Source organism: Mytilus trossulus, chromosome 10 (genome assembly GCF_036588685.1).
Source record: "Mytilus trossulus isolate FHL-02 chromosome 10, PNRI_Mtr1.1.1.hap1, whole genome shotgun sequence".
Lineage (NCBI taxonomy): Eukaryota > Metazoa > Mollusca > Bivalvia > Mytilida > Mytilidae > Mytilus > Mytilus trossulus.
This window is the reverse complement of record NC_086382.1, coordinates 66,430,075-66,442,973: the sequence shown is the minus strand read 5'-3', so window position 1 is coordinate 66,442,973 and position 12,899 is coordinate 66,430,075. Positions and strand designations below refer to the sequence as shown.

General features: G+C 33.1%; 1 protein-coding gene across 1 annotated transcript; it reads left to right on the top strand.

The window, feature by feature from the left end:
- The first annotated feature begins 480 nt into the window (after window positions 1-480).
- On the top strand, window positions 481-11,864 carry LOC134688089 (acid-sensing ion channel 1A-like). Its single transcript, XM_063548557.1, has 4 exons — window positions 481-587; window positions 6,167-6,734; window positions 7,269-7,370; window positions 11,664-11,864. Exons 1-4 carry the CDS (start codon window positions 481-483, stop codon window positions 11,862-11,864), a joined length of 978 nt encoding a protein of 325 aa, XP_063404627.1.
- The last annotated feature ends 1,035 nt before the right edge of the window (window positions 11,865-12,899 follow it).

Here is a 12,899-nt window from a genome sequence, read left to right as displayed (position 1 = left end):
ATTTATATATGTTATATTGCCATATCAGAATTGTTTTCAACTACTGGTAATAAACATCAGAACCTTAGATCCTTGTTAGTTGTTATTCCTTAGCATAGGAAATCATCTGCTAAACTAATGAATCTAAAATTTTAATTACAAAGTATTCCTGAACAACATTTTTTTTAATTATGTGAATGGAAAGCCATGCGTATGTGATTTCCCATTGGACGAGTGTACGTTTGGTATAATCGAAAAAGACACGTTTGATCCTGAGTGCCTTTTATTTGATAATGTCATTAAAAAGTGATTTGTCATTTCAGATGTGCTTGTTTAAATAAAAGTGGTTGGTATAATTATGTATATTTAATATCGCATTGGGTATGGCATCAAAATCAAAGCACTTATGAAAATAAAAATTAATGAATTAGAACTGACAAAACGTCTGCTTAATATACAAAATTTAACTAGAACATTGTATAGTTTAGTTTCGTATTAATAATGGCAGACAGTGATTGTAAAACGTTGGCGACAGTTTGGGGAGAATTTAGTCAATCAACAGGATTCCATGGTGTAAATAAGCTTAAAAACGGCAGTAAATTAAGATGGTAATGTAGAAATATTTAAAAAAAAAGATTGTGTTAATACTATACTGCTGCTTATTGTTACATATTTAGTACCTTTTGAAATATGTAGGATCTAGAGGAGGTTTGTTCAAGTTGTATTTCGTTCTATACGAGATTTGTATGGCCCCTCAACGAAGTTGTCAGTGCCATATAGTTTTACCCTTGTCCGTAATTCTGTAATTCCGAAATTCCGTCATTCCGCAACAAACCATTTTCTAAACGCCTTCAGATATTGGGCTGATTTTTGGTATGCGAGTTAACTATGATGAGTTACAGATCAAGTTCAATTTCGTTCCTCTCCGCTAATTTTTGCCGAACTAACGGGCTTTGGACTTTGATAATTATTGAAAATTACAGTTATACGGACTTTTTTTTCTAATCGCTTTCAGATATTGGGATAATTTTTGGTATGATAGTTAACCAAGATGAGTTACAGATCAAGTTTAAGTTTTGTTCCGCTCAGTTGATTTTTGCTAAAAAATTACGGCCTATGGACTTTGATAAATTGTTGAAAATCACAGTTATATTGATTTTTTTTCAATACGCATCCAGATTTTAAGTTGATTTTTTATATGTGAGACTACCATCATGTTTTTGTCCTCATGTGTTATTGAAATTGCAGATTTTTCAACTTTTGCAGACGGGGCCATTCGTGTTGCTTTGACACATTTAGTTTTATGCTGACTTTTCATAAATGTTCATATTAAAGATTTTTCCAATTTTACCGACATAGCAATAACGACTCCATAAGGCAAAGTTGACACAATAAAGACACAATTGGCTTAGTTCTATATATTTATGTATATGCAAAAATAAGAAACGCATAATGGATTTTTTAGAATTATATACATGTATTTTCAATGGAAATTTTACAATTACTAACAAAAATATTCACTCCAAACCTGTTTGATTTAGAATAAAACAGTCAACTCCTATGAGATTGATGAATACAAATCAGTTTATCACAATGAGAGTTGCTTCCGGCGCCATTAAAGTTAGTACCGTGTTTGACCACCTCTCGCTGCTAAGACTGCTACGCATCTCCCAGGCACTGATGCTATCAATGTTCTAATGTTGCTACCTGGAACTGTTCGCTATTTCTGTTGCAACATTCGTCGGAGCTGATCATAGGTCTGAGGAGGGGTTGACGCTATCAGAAACAATCAGAGTTGTACATGTATATATCACAAGTAAATAAAGTGTGCATCATGAATATTAGGCGAGTGTTGGTGATGCACCATGTTTATTGTGCATGTATAGTCTTTTTATTAAATATATGTACCTCTACCAGCATCGCATGCTGTTACAGGTTATAACAAATGCAGGTTCTAACAGCTCGTCATCTATCTTTGCTCCTCAGAAAACATTCTTTAAACGCTTCGAAATCATCAATATATGGCGGGTCTATCACAAATTAAACAGAATTCATATTGACACTTAGATCAATGCTGCAAGAGAAGCGTCCGAAACCAAAAATAAGTATTTATAAGTCTAACCAAGACGATTGGAATAAGCTACATAATATCAGACTTCCAACCAAACAAATTGCCATCGTGTCACGCCTACCACCAAGTGCATCAGCATTCAAACTACATGTTCTGAAATCTGGCAAACAAAGACATGGCGTCATAACAAACAAATACGACAATAGGTGTATTCAAGTATGAGTAAGGATGACAAAAGTGGTCTAAATATGTCATACTTTCTTCAAGATTTGATAAATTTGTTCTTGTGAAGGAAAAATATATGCATTATGGAACTTGTGCATGTACTGAAATCAATGTACACATCTATTACACAGAATTATGTCAGTAACAGCGAAGTATCAGGAATTGTTCCAGAAAAGTATTAGCTTCACATGCTCAGATTTAAAATATGAATTTTGACTGTCTTATTTTGTTTAAATTGCATTATTTGTAATACATTGGATTTATTTCGTTTCTTTCAAAGAAATAGATTATTCACAGAAACTCCTCCAGAATGACAAAAATATATAGAATTAAGATATAGGTTTAGCCGAACTATATCCCGCAAATTCATACTAGTTGATAAATATCTATATATATCTAAGTTTGAATACTATTAAGACATTAATGAGGCTTGCAATTTTAACTGCAAACCTTTTGACTGCACAAATGTGAGTGGAAAATAAATGCAATCGTAATAAAAAAAATACATTAACATGCAAATTAAAGTGTTTGTAAAGTATTTAATTCCAAATGTCAAGATAAAGGTCACCATGGGACCTAACTTTAGTTTGTAAATCACCTGATTCTAATTTTTCTCCTGGGGTCAGTCTCACAACAAATCTTACTTCTTAAGCTGGTCGTCAGTCATGAATAGTTCAGTTTATTTACAATTAATCTTGTCTTAAATTTTTAGTGAAACCGACTTCTGTATCTGAAGTTTTGTAAACCTTATAGCTCTGCAGCTATATACATGTATGTCGCGGGCATGAATCCATTATGACTGGATCCATATCATAGTGACCTGATTTTAGTTTATGACCGTCCCCTATTATATGATGTATATGCATACTTGAGTTGAAAAACCCAGCTTCAACGGTTCAACAGATATGGACCGGACACAAACCAGACAAGCACGAATCAAACAAATGTTTGAAAACTTGACGGCTCAAATGTCAATGTCAATGTCAAAATGAACTGATTTAATATATATAGAACCACGTACCATCCCATAATTCATCTCTGAACTAAGTGTGTTTAAACAACATCGGTTTTATAGTTTAAAGCAATGCATTTTATAATTGATATCATTATCTTTTGGATGAATTGTACATGTATAAGTTACCCGATTTAATTCGACACGGGCCGCAAACAAGTAGGGACTGACGGACGAACGAACGGACAGACTTAAAATGAGATCCTATATCCTCTTTCTCTTTGATTGTGGTTGTTTTAAACATGTAAAAAAGTGATTTCCGATATTGACACGGTTTGTATTCTGTTAACAAACAGGAGACTATTGTCACTGTTGGTGTGTCACAGACGTCTACTTTTTACTCTCTTTATTGCGTTGTTTTCTCTCCCTTTTACTTGTTCAATTGACAAATAGTTCATCATATTTTTTTTATTTTGCATGGCACACCATCAATTATTGTAAATATTAACACATTTAAGGTCAAATATTTAAGAAATAATTCATGGGGGCTTGAATATATCGTTATTTTACCACGGGTTGGCCCTTTATGACAAATATTTTACCCTGAGCGATAGCGAGGGGTAAAATATCGGCATAAAGGGACAACCCGTGGTAAAATCTAGATATATTCAAGCCCCCATGAATTATTTCGATTCTAATAAGACAAATACGGCAATTTTTTTGGATCGAAGCGTTCTAGGTGGAGGTCATTATTTGCCGTTCCCATAAATTAACGCACTTTTAGGTTGGCGTAAAAGAACGGAGCAAACAGAATAAGTGACATGCTCAAACTTTTCACAAAACTTATTTAGATAGATTTAAATGAATTTTAATGATAACTTACTTATATGTCTTCTATGTTTATAAAAAATGGGCTTATACCACATTTTAGTATCGTTTGTTTACGTTTTCTTGTTGTGATGATTTTCGGTATCAAAAGCGTGTATTTTCCCGTAAAATGCTTAAAATATAACGTCATCATTCTATGACGTCGGGTACTTCATTCATAAAAAAACATATGACGTGGGAGTACGATCGGAACAGCCCATGCAATATATTCATATTTTACCACGGGTGTGTACTCAAAGCGTTTGAAGGACGTCATGTTAGAATTGTCAATATACGTCGGTTTTGTAGAAAGTACCGTTTTACCTATAGCAACTAGTGAAAACGTCAAAATGACGTCAATTATCGCCAAACCATGAACAATATGCAACTAAGAATCAGAGAGACGTTACAAAAAAATGGATTATTGTTTAAATGGAATTAACCCTTTAACATTCAAGGCTTTTTACCTCTTCTTCCCGAATAAAGGGTATCTGTTTTCAATCAATTGCACATTTCGATAAAAAACTCACTCAAAGGACAAGTTAGACTCATCTGAAAGATAATTGACCAAGGTTTCAGGAAAACTTGATTAAAGGAAAATAATTATTACGTTGGTCACGTGATATCTCTCAAAAGTCACGTGACATGCTGAATTAAAGTGACAAATATGTACAATTCAAACGGAAAAGCGGTTTTACAGACATTTAGTGACAAAAATAGAACATAGTTTTAGTGTTAAATTAATGCATGGAGACTTTCGGAAACGTTATCGGTGAAAACTTTATACAGAAAGATGCAAAACCTGTCTGATTTGTAGAAATATCAAGACTCGAAACACAGAAAAATAGTGGATTTTTTTGAGAATTTTTGTCAGTCAAATAAATAGCTCAAGTTTATGTTAAAGATGTACTTTTCATAACTGCTTACAGAATGAGTCTTTAGGAAAGATTTTTGAGTAAATATTGAATGAAAATCTGGTATTATTGAGTGTCCAGGCTAAAAATATAACAAAAATAGAGAGAGGAGAGAAAAGGTGGTGGTGGTGGTGGTGGTGGGGGGGGGGGGGGGGGGTGGGGGGAGGGTTAAATTTTCTTTATGATGTAATCATGTATTTCAGTTGTCTTAATTGAAATTGAAAGTTAAGTTAAATTACATTTAATATAGGAATTTATTTTTTCATCATCCGGCAGTGAGGTTTGAACACCTGATCATCCGGGTGTAACACTGAGCCACAGAAACCATTGGAAAACTAATTAAATTTAAGCATATAAGTCACCTTCTCTGTAAGAAAGAAATTAATTTTGGGGGAACATAATCCAACTTCTTTTTCTTTAGAAGCTAGTTTTTGAAAATTATTATTTTTTTCAAGCAAATTTGTAAGAAATTTATTCAGAAATGTTCGTTTTTTCGTCTATATGTCACTATTTCTATATCTTAGCGATACGATATCCAACACCCTCATAACCAGACACTAAAGAAACAAAGATTTGTTATTGCTATTCCGACTTGGCTAACAATTTTTAACACATTTTAGATGTTCTTATCTCTTTTGCTATAAAATCTGACAAAACAAAACATGAAAATTCCTTGTAATTTAAGTTTTGTTCAGTGTTGATGCTCTATGAATCAGTTTTTTTTGTATGTGTATGGGTTTTACTTACAGTTTTGATAGTATTCGTGTAAATGATCACGGCACAGTTATCAAAATAGTCCTTTTAAAACAAAAAACAGAAACAATTTGTCTTGTGACATTTTGTGAAAATATTCTATTTAAAAAAATAAAAAAATAAAACAGTTTTCCCCAAAAATATTCTTGTCAATATAGGGCAAATTGACATAATGCATTGCATTTGGTTGGTTTCAGACACCAAAAATCAAGTTGGTGGTAATCTGATCATTAATTTGAGCCCACAACCACATATGTACGTCAAAAATTGTCAACGATACCAAACTTCATGCAAACTACTCCGCCACAAATTTAGCTTATCGGTCAGATTGACCGATAGGAACGTTAAAGGGTTAAGTGTTGAAATCATATAGTTATTATAAAGTATATGTTTTGTGTTTTCCAGCTTGTTTTGGCTTTGTTCGTTTCTTGCATGCGCGGCATACCTGACTTATGTTATGATTCAAGAATTAGGAAATTACTACACATACCCTACATACACAACACTAGAAGTGGAGACACATTCTGAAATTGAATTTCCTGCAGTAACTATTTGTAATTTAAATTCTTTAAGCAAATCATCCGTTTTGAATGATTCAAGGGTTGATAATTATTATTTAAGTATTGGACCACGAGAGATACACCAAGTTCAAATGTACAACAAGTTCAATTGGAGTGATCCGTTTTATGAACAAAACGGATTTTTCAACGAAAGAAAAATGGAGGACATCTTATTGGAACATAAAAGATTACACCAGGGTTTGTTTAATATCTTTGTGTTCGATCAAACCGCCTTGAATGATTCAAAAGAGTATTTCTCTGTGGAGTTAAAACCAAACGGACCATGTCTTACTTCAAATAAAACCAAAATATTGAAGACATCGAATACAGGGTCCGAATACAACTTTGTAATGTGGTTGAATTTAGAGCAAGAAGACAGTTATTTTGGCCAGCGGTTAGGAGAGGGGGCACAGGTAATATACTTTTTATTACACATTTACTATAATTCATTATTAAAATATATATAAGAAAAGGTCGAATGAGTGACTGTTTATTTACTTAAATTAAACAGTTTTCGAGTACAGCCAAGTAGGGCATGAGTACATGACAATTTAACTTGAATGAATTTTCTCAAATAATTTTATTGATTGTAACCTTGATAAACAATCAAAACATATTCAGAGAGCACGGGAACAATCAGTGAGATGAAAGTGCGATCTTTATCTTTATGTTAATTTCATATTTTCCATGCATTCCCATTTGTTAATTAAACTTTGTCATACTGTAGCAGATGTTAAATGCAATTGTGTATCACATGATTTCTCTCAGAATCGATTGATACTATCTTACTTCCACGTTTTTTTTTCATCGCGGCTTTCCTCTCGTATTTTTTATGTGAGGGAGTTAAATTTTAAGGAGACAATTGTTAGCCAGCGTTTTCTTTTGCATAACGCATGAACATACATATCAATTTCATTTAATCGCAAAAGCTTAAATTTTTCTTCTAGTTCACAGTTCATGACAAGGATGAAGATCCCTACTTCCACGGATCTAGTGGATACTATGTTGAACCAGGACACGAGTATTACGGTGCACTTAGGAAATACACTGTAAGTTATTCTGTCAATTATACATACTACGTGAATCATACATGTATCGTCTAGTGGTCCTGAAACGGCTACCTAATTTGATTAGAGATTCACGCATAACTTTTTCTAGAATCTAAGAAATTTCATTTAATGTATTTAGTAATTTAGAGTATATGAGACAAATATTTCATGTCAGTAGTTTAGATAGTTAGAGAGATCATGAATGAAGCCAGTGTCATAGGAATAAAGGAACAAGTGGACAAGGAGAGGGTCACAGGTGGTTTCCATGGGAATGCCGATAGTTTGTTGAAAAGCAATAATTATGTTGTCAATCAAGAAATCAAGCATTTTGATAATGTCAGTTTCAGAGAATGTTTTGTTAGAATCAGAGTGTTTTTTTTCAAAGTAGGACTTATTCTTCTCTACGACAAAATACTTGCATCTACGTTGGCCATTCTCTTGTATGAATCAAAGCAATACCAACTCTTTCAATTTTTCTGTTAGTTTGGAATGTAGAATACTTGTGTAAAGTGTAATAGTCAATGTTTTAATACTATTGCAAGATGAGAGAGTCTTAGATTTTATGTACTCAAATAGACTAAACAAGAATTACATAAATTACTCGAAATTTGCACATTGCATTTAATATATAGACCGATTATGATCTGCCTCTTCATAATCCAAGATGGAAGAAGACACCCAAATAGGTAACAATCGGTCTAGATATTAAATGAAATGTGCAAATTTCGAGAGTTGCATGTAATTCATGTGTAACACTTTTCGTCTTTATATAGAAAACTTTGTGTCTCATCATTTTTACGGCTGATTTTATAGTATATTGAAAATCTAAGGCTAAAAAAACAGCTGAGATTTACCGCGGAGCGCGGATTGATTAGACATGTGTTGGTTTCATTACGTTTCAAGCTAAATAGAAAGAGGCAATGAATATTAAAAACGAACAGATGAGAGCAACATCTCAGCAACTTCAGCAACTTCAGCAGTTCAAAGACATGATAGACCACAAGGCTGGTTATAATTGCTAGGCGGAATGGTTGGTCAGACTAATAATATATTAAATGGTGTGATGAGACGAATGAACAAGCTGACAACAACTGAGGAAGGAGACACAGTTCAATTTAAAAGTGCATTTGAACAGCAGGGTACCTTCCAACAACTGGCATCTGTTGTAAATGAATGAGTGGACAATCGAAATAAAGAAGTTAAAATTTCTGCAATGGACACATTATCTAAGCCAAAATTTGACCTTAGCAAGTACAACGCAAGTTACCAAAAGTACACAACAAAATCCATGCCTTGGGTCTTTCCCCCAATTGTAGTTCGCATGAATCATCAACCGCGCCAACTCTGTTGAAAATGACTTCACCTTATGTCAAAAGTCTAATGTCAAGGCCCTTGGCCCTGCATTAGACAGTTAAATTCTTCAACAACAATCTGCATTTAAGAACATTCTATAAACCTCTAGTACTAATCAAGGATACCCGCAAAAGGCTTAATTCGTCGCTGGGCTTTTAAAATGTTATAAATAACAATTTTTTCAAGAACAAAATATCTCGCAAACAGGCTTTGAAAATTTTGGCAAAATGCATGCTTCCAAAATGTCATCTGTGAACTTGAAAATATTTGTAAATAGCAGTGAAATAAAAACTGTGACATTTCTGGATTATCCAAGAACTTAAATTATTTTCACAGAAATAAAGAAATGTACAATTATTTTTTTCCCGAAGCCATTCTACAACGATTTTCAAGTTTTCATACAACATTTTCGAAGCAAACTTTACAAACAACGCACATTGTCAATTTTGTAATATGTCTTATTTCACACATTTTGATTGGTCTAACTGTATGCTATTTTGTTATACCAAAGATTTTCTCCCGCCAAGACCATTGGTGTCAAAAAGTATTTTTTTCCAAAAAAGTCATATACGACATTTTAGAAGCCCAGCGACGTTATGTGTCTTCTTACGCACACTTACCATCTACTATGCGTCAATAATTTTGGGTCAGAGAAACACATCATTACAGAAATAATTGGCTGCTAGTAGATTCTCTCCAGATTTTTAAATGCTGATTGCAGTGCCTTCTTACGGTATCATCCCCGTCGAGTCAAAGGAAAATCCCCCATTTATCACTTCAATTATGTCAACCTTGTCAACTCCTTGAGCTCTAACAGGCTTCCCATAACAACAAGCTGACTCCTACTCTGACCGATACAGGAAAGGGCAGAGGAAACCAAAAGAGTGTGATAACACCTCTTCTTCAGACTCCTCATTGGAGAGAGAATATACCCGATGGCAAAAAGGTCTTGGTGCAAGGAACTGGAACAGAAGCCCACAGCTCCCAAAAATGCAAAAATTCGATTGAAGAGAGAGAGAGGTATTCATTTACCAATTTGAACTAACTGCCGGTAGATGATAATTGGAAAACAGGGAAAATGTATGTAGGCCCCAGATTGCAAGGCCGATATTGGCTTTGAATACGTTCGCAAGGTAATAAACACAGATGATGATTTCAAGGCGTACATACTAGTAAAAGCATTCATTTGGAGCATGCTTCAGTAAGAAAGAGAGCAAACCAGATTAGAACAGAAGCATCGGTCGGGAATGTAAAGACAAAGATTCTTCAAGACATGTAATAGGGAGGAACCCAGAAACATCCAACAAGGCGTTGAAACAATTGAAAACCACAATAGCAAACCAGATGGCGATATATGGATCAAAAAGTGCCAATTATACCAATAAAATTTATTAATAACAAATTCAAGAATACGAAGTCCATTTTTAAAGAATCATTACTTTAATTTACGAAATTATATAGCATACCTTTAGGACAATCATGATATTGATTTTTAGCCATCTTGAAAATGGCAGCCATATTGGAGGTTGAAGTGGGTCCATAGTTAAAAAAATCCAAGGGTATATAACCAAGAACTGCTATGCAAAGATTCATAATTTCCTCATCAATTGAGCAATTCTGCTCTATATCTGCACCAATCGACCGGACTAAAAATGCAAAAAACAAACCGAAAATGCAAAAAAAAACCCTGAAAAATGCACTGAAAATGCAAAAAAAACCAACCGAAAATGCAATTTGACTGCTCAATACCACTGTTTCATCTTAGGTTTTCAGATATTCGGCTTTTAGCGTCCCTAAAAAAGGTAAACCCAGAATAAAACGCTTCGGGCGCATGACGTTATAACGTGTTGTTTTCATTATTTGTAGTATAGGTAGATATTTTGTAACGTCACACGAAGTGAGTCTGTTCACAGTAACACATTTTATACTAATTACACTTACGTAAATAATCGTCATGTATTATTTATTTCTATTCCGTTATATTTGGAATTTCCCTATTCTATTTCTATCTTTAGACTTGTGGTACAAGTTTGGCTAGTATGTAAATCAGAAGTGGTCTGATGTTACTGTTGTTTTCTTCACGAATATTTCGAGGGCGGTAGTACGGGTGGGGTTTTATAGGCATATATAAGTCCTGATTACGTTTGATTATTATTGATGTGCTCGAGTAACTTTGATAGACGAAGTTAACGTTAAGCTCTGCATAATATATTACAATTATGTTTGTATTGATATGTATTTAGAGGACATTGTGAATGTATATAGATGGAATTGTGGTATATTTTTGTAATTTGTAAAATGTTTACAAGATATTAAATGTTGTTTCGCTGAGAAAATAAGAAAGTTACTGCGAGCAAACAAACCTAAATTATGACTTGTCTCTTATTTACCCATGTATTTAGTATAGAAATGTTTTAAATTCGGACGAATTCATGAGGGAGAATTTAAAAGAAATTATCTACCCAGGGACCAACACACGAAGATGAACAAGGTTCAAGATAGATCCATGTTTTCTCTTCTTGGACTGCGCTACGTGTTGACTGATTTACCACAACTTGTATCTATTATAATAGATTGACATAAATGCTGCATATACGCACGAGTGTATACAATGGTTCAACTGGTAAGCAGTGAAACGGTTAAATTTCCAATGTCTTGTGTTTGTTAATGGCTTCCCTGATAAATCTGACGATAGAAAAGTAAGTGAAATTCCAAAGGTACATACATAAGTAAAATCATTAGGTGATTTTCACTTGTAGTGGTTCGAAATTCTAAAGAATACAATTCAAATTATCAACGACTATTTAACATTTAATGTGAATTTCACTCTTAGAGAAAACATAACAGGCATCAAACAACAAGTATGAAATTTACCTCTTGGTATACATGTTTATGATAGTCATAATAGGAAAACGTAAACAAATACCTTCCTTCTTTCAGTATGAATATATGCCAGAACCGTTTAAAGCAACACCAACAGAATTCTGCAGAGATTCTTCTGTGAATGGAGATGAGTATTTTACAACAAAGTGTTGGAAGGAATGCTATGTCAGATATATTTACGAGTCCTGTAATTGTATTGATTTTCATTACAAAGGTCAGTATGTATGTATTAGATATGAGACGATTACATCTGATTAACTACGGTTGCCTATTAGGGCCATTCATTTCTTTTCATCGTATTAGGGCCGATCCTTTTTTTATCACTTTTTGTTTTAAAAATTGTCGACTTTAATCTTGGAATTATCCACTTTCATCTTGGAATTTTCAATTTTAATCTTGGAATTTTCAATTTTGATCTTCGGATTTCAGATTCTTTATTTCTTATAAAACCAAGTTAATGGTACAAAGACAGATATTTTTACGTATAATAACATACAGATATTGCGCATGTCAATTTTGCTCAAAACGAGCAACAAGAATGAGAGATTTGGTGATCAACTTGGAGAACATACTTCTATATTGATAATTTTAATTAATTTACACATTTTTTTCAATACATGAATAACTTTTGAAATAATTAAGTGCCGAATTTCAAAACATTTACTCGGCTTACATAGTAAGGTTTAAGCAAAGCTCTTCTACTTTTTGTTATATCTGTACAGTTTAGAATATAGTGATATTAATAATAAATTTGTTTATTAAAGTGTCACATATTGATTGCCATAAAACATATACAACAATTATAATATTTACACATAAAACAATCAATATCCAGCCATAAATACTGACTTATGACATCACCTATCTCTTGAGAGTTACAAAGTACACAGCATCTTTACTGTCTAATAATTCTACGCCATTAACCAGTTTCTATAGGCAACCGATGATTTCCAGTTTTAAACCTCCATAACGTTATTTTGTCTTTATAAGGTAATAAGTCTAAATTAAAATCCAAAGTTTTCCTTAAACAGTTTGTAAACATGCTATTGAAGAATTTTGCATTTCTGATTGACAAGTCTGCTAAAATTGTTAAAAAATTCTTTGTTTAATGCTCAACTTCTTGGAATTATCAATTTTAATCTTGGAATTTTGAAGTTGATAATTCCAAGATTACTGATGATAATTTCAAGATTAAAGTTGATAGTTCCAAGATTAAAATTGAAAATTCCAAGATTAAAACTGAAAATTACAAGATGAAAGTTGATATTTCCAAGATTAAAGTCGACAATTTGA

Bases quoted from the DNA above. Each gene is read 5' to 3' on its own strand.
- LOC134688089 (XM_063548557.1), top strand. From the start codon at position 481: ATGGCAGACAGTGATTGTAAAACGTTGGCGACAGTTTGGGGAGAATTT. The intron at 588-6,166 runs GTAATGTAGAAA...TGTGTTTTCCAG, and splicing joins AACGGCAGTAAATTAAGATG to CTTGTTTTGGCTTTGTTCGT. The intron at 6,735-7,268 runs GTAATATACTTT...TTTTTCTTCTAG, and splicing joins GGTTAGGAGAGGGGGCACAG to TTCACAGTTCATGACAAGGA.